At 50.5% G+C, this 12741-nt stretch overlaps 1 protein-coding gene across 1 annotated transcript in view; it reads left to right on the plus strand.

Moving 5' to 3' along the window:
* Nucleotides 1-277: 277 nt before the first annotated feature.
* Nucleotides 278-12741, plus strand: part of CCDC33 (coiled-coil domain containing 33) — a gene marked incomplete at its 3' end in the record, with an annotated part of 97754 nt that continues 85290 nt past the window's right edge. Inside the window, exons 1-2 of the mRNA XM_044450492.1 lie at nt 278-298; nt 6619-6782. Of these exons, the coding sequence (XP_044306427.1) occupies nt 278-298; nt 6619-6782 (185 nt within the window). The remainder of the gene's footprint in view (nt 299-6618; nt 6783-12741) is intronic.

The following is a 12741-nucleotide window of genomic DNA, read 5'->3' on the forward strand; positions in this document are numbered from 1 at the left end:
TTTGTGATGGAATGAACATCAGGGAGATACAATTCAAGCCCATGGTCCGTTGGGTAATTTCACTCGCTACTTTCAGCTAAATTCTCCTTAGCCCAACATCTGCTAATCTATGTAGAGACTAGAACAGAGCATGATTTCTCGTCTGAACTTCAGCAAGCTGCAAATATGGTCAGTTCTGAGGTTGGGCTTCATTCTGACGTGGCAGTGTCTGGAGAGCGTAGACGGAGAACTCAAGTAATTGCAAAGAAACAAGATGTCTAAAGAAATATTTGTCAACATGGACAATGAATATCCTGAGGTGAGCACAGCACCGAGTGGCTGAAACCTCATCGGTCCCTGGAATGTATTCCCACTCCAAGATTCAGTCTGAATTTAAAAGAGCCACCCCTGGTGCTGAAGCTACTTTGAGGGTGGGATTCAGCACCCAGGATAGCTCCTCAAGAGTTTTGACTAAACTCCAGCGTGGATACACTGTTATGGGAGACCCTGGCCTCCAATCCAAGACAGAGAAATCGAGTGCAAACTTAGAGCTAAGGTCTCCATGTGGTTGCTGGATGGTGAATCTGGGAGTACAGTTTTGCAGAATATTCTCTGGTGTGGGAACAGAAATTCTGCAACACTTTTGGTGAGGACAGAGATGCTATTAGCAGCAGCAGCTTTGTTGGCCAACTGGCTGCCATTCTGGAATTCCTGACAATCAACAGAGGAGGTTTGGAGAATTTCTCCAGGGTGGCCCTCCTTGGCACAGGTGCAGAAGCTCAGACGGAGAGGCTAAATTTGGCCAACTGGCTTCCCAGTACAGCCCATGACGGCCTTGTCTCTGCCCCTTTCTGTTTCCTCTAACCACCAACATTGTGTGTGTGTGTGTGATGGGGGGGGGCGATTGGTGGTTCCCAAGCTTTTCCCTATTGTAAGAGGCTGAAATCACCTTCTCTCCCACCACACCCCAGCCTTCTTTTCCACCTGTCGGAACATGCATAGGATTGTACCTTAACTGCCAAGAATTCTCCTCCCATCATCCCACGCTAACGACTTCCTCAAAGCCTCTGTAAGTTTGCAAGGAATGCTCTTTACTCCCTTCCATGTGCCAGGAGTAACACAAAAGCTGCAATTCTCCCAGGAAGACACGTGAGTTTGGTTTAGGCAGTTTCTTCCAGAGTCCGTACTGTACCAAATCAATCCATGAAACTCTTTTTCTCTTTATGTTGGCTCTTGGATCCTGTGGCTTCAGAAAAAACCAGAGAAGAGTTGGTCCCGCAAGCTAAATTCACTCAGTTTTTTTTCCTGGGGAAACAAAAAGGTAGGTCCAAGTAGAAGTACAGCTTAGCAATGCAGTGTGAACTAGCCTGTGTCTGGATACATCTTGGAAGCATGTGAAAGAATCAATATGGCATATGTGTGTGAGTGTGCGTGTGTGTATTTCTGCACACATGTGTGCCATGCTGGTTCCAGGTTTTGGACACCCCCTGGGTAAGACACCCTTGGCGAAGCAAGCCTTGCATTTCTGGGCTTTGGAGCCTCTTTCACAGGGGGCGTTAGCAATGGCGCTTGGAGTACTTTATGTCTCTGTTTTCAGACATACATCCATCCATCTAAAATTTTTATATGCCACCCCAATACGAAAAGTCTTTGGATGGCTTACGAAAAACAGAAAACAAAACCCAAGGCAATCGCAACGACGACAACGGACGTCCTCTGCTTGTGGCAAGTTCATGAGGATGGAAGTGGTCCTTCAGGTCGCTTGTGCCCGAGCCAATTTGGCCTTCAGAAGCCGAGCCAGAATCACCCCAGAACTGTCGCTTGCAGTGGATGCCGCTGAGAGGCGAGAGCAGCTCCGCCTGGCGCCCCAGCACCGCTCATCCGTCCCTGAGCAATTCCTTTTGTGCCACTGCTGCCCAGTCCCGGCAGCCACACGGCCGTTAGTCACAGCCTGTTGCCTCCTCTGATTATTTCCCCTTTGATTCCCATCTCCGGGTGATTACAGCTGTTGCCTTGGAATTGGAGAAAGAAGCTCTGCATTTAACCTTTCGTTTTCTCCTCGCAGCCATCAATAGCCCCGCTGGGGATTGCTTCTAGGCTGGGCGTTGCTTCTAGCGCAACCCGGAAAGGGGCTGGGCTGGCTAGAGAGCAGGGCCCCGGTGGACTACGGGGGTGTTGTTGTTGTTGGTTGTTGGGTGGTGTGCCTGTCCATGGGAGGAAGGGGAGAGGCGAGCCTTCCAGCCATCTGGCCTCCCGTGCAGAACCTCCCGTCTTTGCTCTTCCGTCATGCTGATTCTCGCTTTGGCATGCAGAAGTCATGCGCCCTTTATATGTGGATTTCCAGCCATGCCTGCTGGCTTGACACCTCTCTAGTCTCGCTCAGGGATAGGTCATTTAGCGAAGGGGCAGGCAGCACAATTCCCAAAGACACCAGGGCATCGTTCCAGCCCTGACACCTCCCTCGGCACCTTCCAAGCTGTCCTACCCTTCTCACATTGTAGTTGTTGTTGTTGTTGATGATGATGATGTTGTGTTAACAGAAGGGGGATGCTGCAAAACAGGTTTCTGTTGGCGCTGAAAACTCTAGGTTTCAAGGAGTAGTTTCATGGGCTCACCCATCTCTGCCTTGTTCTTGGTCATTGGCGCAAGATCCTTTTCCTTTGCCAGGCACTGCATGACAACCATTCCGTGCCGGTATCGTTTCCCTAATTGTTGAATGTGTCCATGGCCCAGAAAGCTTCCTCCAGAAGCTTCTCACTGGCTCAGGGGGACTGGACACATTCTCACGTGTCAGCCGGACGAGGCTGCCCTCTCCAATTCAAGTGGGGCTCCTCACCCGTTGCAGCTTTTCTTTTCAGCTTCCTAGGAGCAATCCGTGATGCTCCATGGGGCTCAACTCCATCTCTGAAGAGGTTCCCCAGCAGTCAGCACCTTGGACAGTTCCTCGGGAGGTGGCCCTCTGCCCACCTGTCCCCATCAAGGCCAATTGAAAGGCTTCTGCTGGCACCTGAGAACCTGCCCCTGCATTACGGGAGCAACAGACATGATGCCATATCCTTTTCTACCACGATTTCTAAAGGGATATGAGCAGAGCCTCCAAGCACTCATCTGCTCCAGATGCTGTAGATCCAGAGTTCTCGCTTGGGTGGCAGGTTGGACTAGATGGCCTCCAGTGGCCCGTCCAGTTTTAGGCTTCTGCCCCTCCACCCATCCTTCCATTCAAGCATCCATCCCAGAGACATATGTGTTGAGGTTGGCCCTTTAAATGCCTCGGTTGCACCAAGAGAAGTTCTGCTTATGCGTTGACAGCTGCACTCGCGGTGTTAAAAACAGTTGTTTGCAAGAAGGAGCAAAAGCGTTAAATTAAGATTTCTAGATCTCACAGTTTAAAAGCTGGCTTTCTCACTTCCTGGCAAATGCCTCACAAGGCTGTGTCTGTCTGTCTGAAGACAACGAAACAGACGAAAGATGCTTCCAGATAGCTGGAAGTGCCCAATCCTGCCCGATCCTGGAAGGTAAGTAGGGTCAGGCCTGGTTAGAAGTGGGACGGGAGGCCTGAGTCTTGCATGGAGCAGGTGGCTGGACCCAGTGGCTTTCCAGGCCTCTTCCAATGGTGCGGTCCTGTGATTCTGCGGCAGAAGGTGGAACGCGAAGGTGGCTGGTGGGATGTTTTTATTAGATGAATGTACATTTTCGCTGGGTGACGCACACTCCCTCTGGACACCACAAGTGTTACTCCAGCTGGACCAAAGCATAGAAGTCAGGGAGACAAGACAGGCTGGGCTTGGGAAATGCAGGTGGGCAGTTCATGTGCCAAGGTAGCTTTACCCAAATAAATGTGGGCCACTGAACGGCTGCAGTGGCTCTTAAGCGTGGCACTGCTTCTCTTGGCCATTGCTTGGTGTGCAAGCAGGAATTAGAAGGGCAATTAGGTGTTCACACACTGTTTGCCACTGTGATGTCAAAGAGCGCTCTGCCGGTTGCCTCTCCCCTTCCCCAGGGCAGAGCTTTTTTGGGTTGGGGAACTGATGCGGGAGAGAGGCCCGCGAGTTGAATTGGCCTTCCCAAATGCTCATATCAAGCCTTGATAAATCCCCATAAGACATTTCAGACATTCCGTCTGAACACTTGAAAAGCACCATTTCTTTTCCTAGGAGCAGTAAGATGTTCACACATTCCTCATATTTTATGATGGGTGATTGGCGAGTGCTTCATTTTCTATAAGCTGATTTCTGTCTGTGCTCCAGTTGAAAGGAGACACGTAGATAAGTCCTTCAGCAAATTACAAATCCACTCTCACCGATGAATCAACAGCAGGACACCTCCGTCTAACAATAGTCTTGAATTCACGTTGTAGTAACTTGGGACACCTGGATGATGATGATGAGTTCCATACTGTCCATAGTCAAGGCTCTCTGGGTGGTTTACGACAATAATCACAGGATTGTGCACAAAAGTCGCCCATCCAGGTTCTAGACTACCCTGACCATGCTTAGCTGGAGCTCAACAGTAACACAATATTAGTGCCATAACAACAATATGGTCCCATGCAAAAACTTAACCATGAAGAAATCGGATGCAGAAATCCTGCTGAAGCCAAGCAGGGGGTCCTTACCTGCAGCCAGCACCTGGGACCAGCACCTGGGGTTCAGGAAGCAGTGGGGCCCCACTGCCCCTCTCTGGGCCCTCCGGACTGCCTCCTCCTCATTGTTGCTTTCTTGGCACCGACATGTTCATGCAAACTTTTTCAAATTGAGAAAAAATCTCAAGGTTCAAGACCAAACTTGAGAGTGGAAAAATGAGGAATGGAGGGAAACCAAACTGGGCAGATCTGTCGGCAGCCTTCTTCACGCAGCCGCCTCAAAGGATTTGTGCAGCAGCATGGTAAATGCAACATGGCCGCTCTCTTAAATTCTGCTCAACCACACCTGTTCAGCCTTTGTTCAAGGTTGGTCCACCGAGTGGCGTTTGCAGAAAACCTCAGGTGCAAAGCCGCTTGAATGCCCCTTGGCTCTCTCCTCTGCCACGTCACCTGCTGGCCTGTTCACCTTGATGCTGCACTCTAAACCTCTCCAGTTGGCTGCTCCTGACGTCTTGTGAGAACTTGTGCACCGCCTTCCAACCTGCACATTCCAGAATGCAGGCCTGGCATCTCCAGATCCCTTAATCCAAATGGGGTGAGGAGCCTGCACTTGTGAACGTGTGGTTGGACTTGGGGAATAACGTGCTTTCTCGACTCTTTGTTGAGCGATCCTTCTGGAGAGGAAGCTTCTCCAAAATGCGTTGGGCTTATGAAAGCATTTTGCAGGAGCACGAGGGCACCATTGTAGATTTGGACACAGTTCGTGCCTTCCCCTGTCTTGGCTTGCTGTCCTTTTGGGGGGCTGAAAGAACCTCTGACCATAGTGCCCAAACTCATGGGAGCTAATGTCAGACTATAGCCAGACAACGGCAGGTCTCCCACCCCTAACCCGGGAGGTGGTCTTCCCAGGTTCCTTATCACGCGTGCCCTTTCGTTCTCCGCATGCTCGGCGATGTGCAGTGGCCTCCCCCCCCCCCCCACAACGCTTGGCCTGGCAGTCAGGAGGGTGAAGAAAGACCTACACAAGTTCAAAAGGACCGCTGGCTCTTTGAATTATAGGAGGAACACTTTGCAAGGCCCCTGGGAATGGAGCCAGTCGATGGAGCCAGATGAGGCGCTAATGAAAAGATGATTGAAAGGGGCTTCTGCTGTCATTCATTTGCAAGTCAAGGAGGCCGAAAGATTTAACTCTTGCCTTGGCCTTGTGACAGTGCATTTACGTGGGGGTGGGTTCATTCTCTTGTCTTCCAAGCTGGCCTTCAGATGAAGCAGGCTAGGACAATCTCTGTGTCCTTTCCTTGGGCTCCCATACCAGCAGAGGGAGAGGAGAGGAGACTCGGGGCTGTATTGAGGGAAGGGAAATTGGGCCATTCCACCAGCACTGCTGAAAGATGACTTAATTCCCCCTCCTTCTCAGTCCCCCGTTCCTTGTGTGTTATGTCCTTTCGGATTCTAAGTTGGCGGCCAGGGACTGCTCTGTGTACTCAGGAATGGGGTAAAATACTTTAAACACTTTCTTGAAACAAATAGTTTAAATAAATGATAGAATAATTTCAGTAATTGATAGAATCATGTTGTGGAGAAGCCTCTGAATATGAGGCTCAAGGCTGGAAAGCATGAAGTTGGGAAATCTGTGACTGACTCAATTGATTTCAAATTTCTAAGAATCTGTCCTGCGGATTCTGCAGCAGGCTGACTCTTTTGCTGAACTGCACCAAGCAATTCTGTGGATTTGCAGAACATCCTCTTTCCATAATTTTATGCAAATTTAGTCATAGAAAGATAGGGATCATTTTTTAAAAACCACACAATAAAAGGTGCATTTCCCCCATAGGACAGAACATAAAAATACGCGTGTTTGAGGATTTGTGTGTGTTGGGGCAATTTGCGCATGGGTGTGTGTGGATGCCTTTGCGCAAATTCTGATTCTACCGATGAGAATCGGTGACAGGAGGCCGCTTCAGGGGAGAAGGGGAATACCGAGTGCTCCACCTCATTTGTTATCCTGCCTCGCTGCATAGATGAGCCAGTGAATTTCTAACGCTCTCTCCTGGCAGGTGAAGGAGGATCCTGCTGCGCAAGGCCAGCCTGCACTGACTTCACCGACCAACGACTGGCACCTGGCCAACCCTGACAGGGAGTCCATCACCGTCACGCTGCACGGTGCCAGCAACCTGCCTTCTGCCCGGAAGGGCGACGTGCCGCATCCATATGTCGTCGTGTGAGTCCGCTTTCCGATCCTCTCCGTTTAGATGCTTCCCCAGGGCAAAGACATGGCGGTGGCCCCGGGATGGAAGGCCAGTGGTCCCTCGGCTGCCAAGGGACAGCCTGGGAAGGCCCTGCGGGTGACTGTCCTTCTGCGTACGAAAAATATGCACCTTGAAAGTACACCGCCACAGGTTCATGCCTGTGGGAGGACGCTGTGGCCATTTATCACCAACAGGGCTACCTGAGGGCCTTCCCTAGTGAGGCCTCTTGCCTTTCGTCTCCACGGTGCCGTGGTTGTAAAGGGCTGGGAGGGAGCCGAGGAGCCCGAAATCGCATCTCCCTCAGCCACGAAGCTCGCCTGGTTTCCCCAGGCTGCATCCCCCAGGTTAGCCTACCTCGCAGAGTCCCTGCGCGGATCAAAACGGGGGAGGCCCACGGGCTTCCACTGCTTTGAGTCCCACTGGAGAAAGGCAGCGCAGATGCGCATAGCTCCATTCTCACTTGCATGTGTTAGATTTGTAACTTGCTTTGCTCTTACAGTGAACTCAAAGCAGCTTACACAGTCTCTTCCTCCTCTCAGTCTTACCCTCACAACAAGGAGGTGTGTCTAGGCGGGTCTGTGATTGGCCCAGAGTCACCCAGTTGGCCCCACGGCTGAGCAGGGACTAGAACCCAGATTGCCTGAGTCCCGGTCCCATGCTCTTCACAACGACACCACCCTGGCTGCATCTGATGTTCAGGCAGGAGTGGTGCGGCCCATGTCGGGCCGTCCACAAGGTCCCAGAAGGTTTGGGAGTAACGCCAATGTTTGCAGAAGAGCAGGTGAAACAAAACAGCCCTACGGGGAGGACATTCAACAAATACTCCGGTGTGGACTGAGAATGTTCGGGGTGTGTGGAATGTAGGTTCGTCTGGGGAAGAGGTGGGATGGAGCACGGCTGGAGAAGGGAGGGGTGGAGTGCCGTGCGGGGGCTTGGCCTGACTGGAGCTCTGATCAGGCCTGTTCGACTGCCACGTGGTGTATTTCAGATCAGATTTACTGGAAATTAAAGGCGGAAAAGACAAAAAGAGAGGCTGTTGTGAGTCAGGCTATGCGCAGAATCTAAATTCCAGCGTGGACCCGTCAAGGGCGGGCTGGTGCCTCCACATGCTAAGAATTTACTCCGGGGTTATGAGGTCTTTCCTATCTGGCTGTTGCTCTCTGGGGCTAGAGGAGGCGTAATATTTCAAAGAAGGTGGAGAACAGGGCAATGCTTCCAGCATCTCAGTTTTGCACAGAATAAATAAGCAGAACCGTGCCTTGATGTGTTGGGTTTTCTTGCCTTGGGTATAACAGATGCATTCTGGGATTCAATTAAAGCCCTGCAACTCTGGTATGGCTGATTAATTGAAGGGGCACTGCTGAGTTGTTTTACGATCCGGCAGGATGCGTGTCTGAACTCGGAGGGACTCCAGGGGGTGGGTGAGCGGAACACAGAATTGCTCTCCAAAGCACCGAGAGCAGCAAGTTTGCACAGTGTCTGTGCAAACAAGCTTTGATGTTCCTTCCGCATCCTTAGACAGGGCGTTGCATTAGCGTCTCCAAATCCCAGAACTTGGAACAAGGGAGGCCGGTGCATTCCAGTATCACACCACAAAGGCATGGAATTTTCACAGAATGCACAGAAAAAATAAGCAACTTCTGTGTACATTTGGGGAAAAGACATATAAAAATGCCTTGATTGTCTTGTTAAGGATGCCCATCATCTGATAGGGACGCAAGTCAGAATGAATTTTCCATTCCAGTACCCTGGTGATCTTGGGTTTCGTTGATTCACATGTCCCTAGCTGTAATGGAAATTTATTTAATATTGCACTTCTGGCCGCTGTGTGAATGGCAACTCAGTCACCTGTGGAGTTTCCCTTCTCCGAATTTTGGGAGTAGGGCATGATACCCTCCCTGTGATGAGGCCCCCCTTGCTTTGGCTGCCTGCACAGCCGAAGGATGGGACAATTAACACAAGAAGATGGGCTAACGTAAATCTTGTTAAAAATAATGGAAGGAAAATAAGACCTGGGCTAATAGGGAGAGCAGGGTGTTTTATTGTTTCACTCGGTCACATTCAGTCCCGCGCTCTGCTTGCTTCTCTCCTCCCTGAGAAAGAGCGGATAGTGGTGGCATCAGGGTTGGACTTTGGGGCAGAAGTCCAGGCCCTCTGCTCCGCTGAAGAAGGAGGTTCCCAAATGCAGCACAACTTGGCTTGCTTTTTCTTGAACTGACATCACACACATTAACTTCTGAAGACCCCACCCATCTCCTCCAGAAGACCACCAGGTCCTTCTAAAAGGACCTGCCTCCTACGCATTCGACAATGTATAGAGGAAGGTTTGGACGACCTGGCACCTTTCCAAATCCAGATCTGTTTCTTACCCATTTTGCAGAGGCTTCCCGGCACATATAAATTAGCAGCAGTGGAGAGAGGAGAAACCTGTGGTGTTTCCATACTGGTGCTTTTCTAGCCAAAGAGCTGAAGATTTCTCCAGGGCAGGATGCGTGGAGAGGTCCAGAGCTGCGGCTCGATGATGGACAGGTCCTTATCTGCGCACATGTAGTGCTCACCCTACATGCAATCAGTCTAAAGCTTGAAGTATTTGCATGTCTGCATAATGAAAGATTGTATAACAAGCTGAAAGATGGATATTGTTTAAAGTGCTATAGCAAGCGCTGAAAAGTTGAAGTATGTTTTATTACCCAAACACTATATGGTATTTACAAATAGATGTTTGCAAAACATTTACAAATAGACAACGTGCCAAGCTGTGCTGCACAACCTCATCGGTGCAAAACACAGAAAACAAAACAAAGCCACGGTAAGAGAACAAAAGAAGGAAGAACAAAGGAACCGTTCCCTTTTAGTAGGAACCAAAGCCTAAGCAATAGTTAGCAAATTAAGAATTAATCAGGCGGTAAAAGCCAACATGTCAAATTCAGTTAGATCAAGGAAGAGGAACTTTTAGCTCTAATGGAAGGGATCTACTGGAGGAATGGTGAAGAGGTTCAGGTTATTAAGAGTCAGTGAATTTCAAGTATCCAGCGGTGTAGTGAACTTTCCCTGTATCCAAATCAGGAGAGGGCTGGGCTTTGTTGTGGCCATGCCAAGATCTTATGGCCTTCGGATTGTTAGGAAGAGCACTGGTGGAGATCATGGTCTTGCAGCTGCTTTCCCCGATCCTTCGGTAGATAAGAGCTGCTTTTGCTGTGAGAACGAAATTGTTTGCCTCACTGAAGCAGCTGCACCCCTCCACTGTCTCCAGGAATGACTCAGAGGTGGAGGAGGTCTTGGAATTCACAGCTGAAATGTCCTGGCCAATGGACCTGGAGATAAGCCAGGCTGTCACAGAGAACCAGACAGTTTCAACTTCAGTGGGAAAGCCTGAGTCCAGAGCAGTCTTGCCGGTGGCCCCCTGCAAGGGTGCGACTCCTCAGCAGTTGCCCAGCCAAGCCTACCCTTCACATCAGCCATGGGTGCTGTGGACCCTCACTTTCGGCTCCTGCTCAGCTTGGGGCAGGTACCGCAGGGGGCACTGTTGCCCTTCTGGGCCTCCTGGAGGCACCTGGTCAGGAGCTGCGGGAGGCCAGGTGTTCCAGGAGATGCGGTTTTGGTTGCACCCGACAAAGCTAATAATAGCAGTCAATCTTCATGGCACTATTCAGAGTTTGGATCTGTGACCAGATTCCATCGCAAAGCATCGTTCAGAGTCGCAGCGCAATGGCTGGCCACTGCTGACTCAGAGCGTCTGCGTTTTTCCTGGGCAGCTGTTCCCCATTTGCCGGCTCTCCTCCGTCTCTCCTCTGCAGAACATTCCCTTTATTCCATAATCAAACCCAAATGGTTCCCTCCATGGACTTTGTTACGGGATCAGAGGAGAGCGGACACATTCAGCACCAGAGAGTCCCTATGCTTGTTTTCTCTCCTCGAGATGCTCCTTTCAAGTTCTTATTCAAAGGACAGCATGCAGCCTCCTTTTCGTGCAGTGTCTGCCACCTTCCAGATGCGTCAGACTACCGCTCCCATCGCCCCCACCCAGAAATCCTTGCTGATCCCCTGCAAATCCCTAAAGCACCCCCAAGCAATAAGGAAGTGCTTTCTGCCAACTCTAGTCTAAGGCAACATTTATGAGTTGCCGATCTTTCTCCACCAGTCGACAAACACTGAATAGTGTTCCAGTTCAAGTCTGGCTTCCCATCATGCGTATTTGCTAGGTCTGTACAAAAATGTGAATTTCTTCAGGAGAACTACTCGAATCTGTGGACTGTTGTCTCCTGCATTGTGACCCACTGGACTACAGGAGGGTGGGGAAGCCGCTCAGGCCCTGGGCTGGCTCAGCCCATCCAGGCTGGTCCCTGCATCCTCCAGAGAAAGAAGGGGATCAAGGAAGGAGTCGGAGGAAGGAACCCCTGTTGCTGCAGCAGCCAAGTCCTCCAGAGCTCCGTGTGTTTCTTTTCCTTGGGTTATTCTTTGCTCCGGACATGTTGCTGGTTTCTCAGCCCCACCTTCTGATCCATCCTTTGGTCCTGACTGTCCGACTCAGGAGTAAGCAGCTTGTTCTGCTCGGTGGCCTATTGCCACTTGAAGAAACATCAGCTGCGGGGAGGCGAGCCATCGCATGGGATACGTGTGATTTCCCTCCCTCCCCTCTGCATCCATCGTTTATCGTTTCTGTTGACGGTGGCGCATCTGTCTGAAGCCATGCTGAAAGCACCGCTGAATCACAGGAAATGCCTGAGTCTGGAGGCAGTGGCTTTCCCAACCCTGGACTTGCCCGGAGGCAGAGCTGACATTCAAAGCAGCGAGAGAGAAGCAACATGTGAGATTAAAGCAGATGCTGCTTAGAGCTGCCTGCCTCCCACCTCTGCCGGAGTCCAGCACTGAGAAAGAGGAGGTCATTTCCCACACTCCGAGTTTCTAAATCAAAGTGAGACAAAATGGCTATAATTTCATCTATTGTTTGCCATGGACTTAACAGACACTGAGGAAAAGGTTTAGTCAAACCCAAACCGAGCTGTTTCGCGTTTGATGCAACAGCTTTCTGCTCAGCAGCAGATTTCAGGGGTGTTCAGAAGAGGGACAGGAAGTCCTGTCCTTCGATTGGTATTCTGAAACTGGCAGAAATATTTGAAGACACGGTGGTCCAGGGCTTTGCTCTTCCTTTTAGCCTGTTTATTTGCTTGCTTGTTTGTTTGGAAGCTGCTCACATATTTTCCAAACAAACCCCATCAGTGAGGGACTTCGAAGATAGGCTGGACATGCACATGGTGGGCATGTCATGAGCGGAGCCAGCTGGAGCCGGGGGTCAGACTAGATGGCCCAGGAGACCCCTTCTGACTCGCTCTGTTTCTATGTTTCCCGGGATTCGTGGCATGGTTTGGTTTGTGCACGAGAGCATGCATGCAGGGGGTTGAAGAGAAAACAATCAACAACAAAACCCCCATTCATTGTGTCTCCAAACAAGGAAAGAAAGTTCTTAGCCTTCGGCAGACTCTATCCACACAGAAGTTTTCACCCCGCCAGAACAAAAGACATTTGGCTGGGCAAAATAACTCAGGACAACGCTGTTTAAAATCACATCCTTGCAGGGTGTTTTTGGTGCTGTGAAGAAGCACAGCTTGAGATCTGATCCATGGGAAGCTGTCCTGTGCTGAGTTGGACAATGGGTCCATCTAGCCCAGTGGTGCAGACACTGACTGGCAGTGGCAGCTCTCCAGGTTTTCCGGCAAGACTGTTTTCTAGTCCTACCTGGGGATGCTGGGAGTGAACCCGGGAACATCTGCGTGCAAAGGAGGGGCTGTACCACCTAGCCACAGCCCTTTCCTCTGGCACATTTTGTACCCAGCGGAGTATCTTTCTCTTGGCAAAACTCAGTACAGCCCTTACGCAATGTGTGACCAGGATTCCTGAAAGAACACCTTCTCCTTTACAAAGGAAGAATAT

The sequence above is a fragment of the Varanus komodoensis genome, unplaced genomic scaffold (genome assembly GCF_004798865.1).
Source record: "Varanus komodoensis strain SLA01 unplaced genomic scaffold, ASM479886v1 scaffold67, whole genome shotgun sequence".
NCBI lineage: Eukaryota > Metazoa > Chordata > Lepidosauria > Squamata > Varanidae > Varanus > Varanus komodoensis.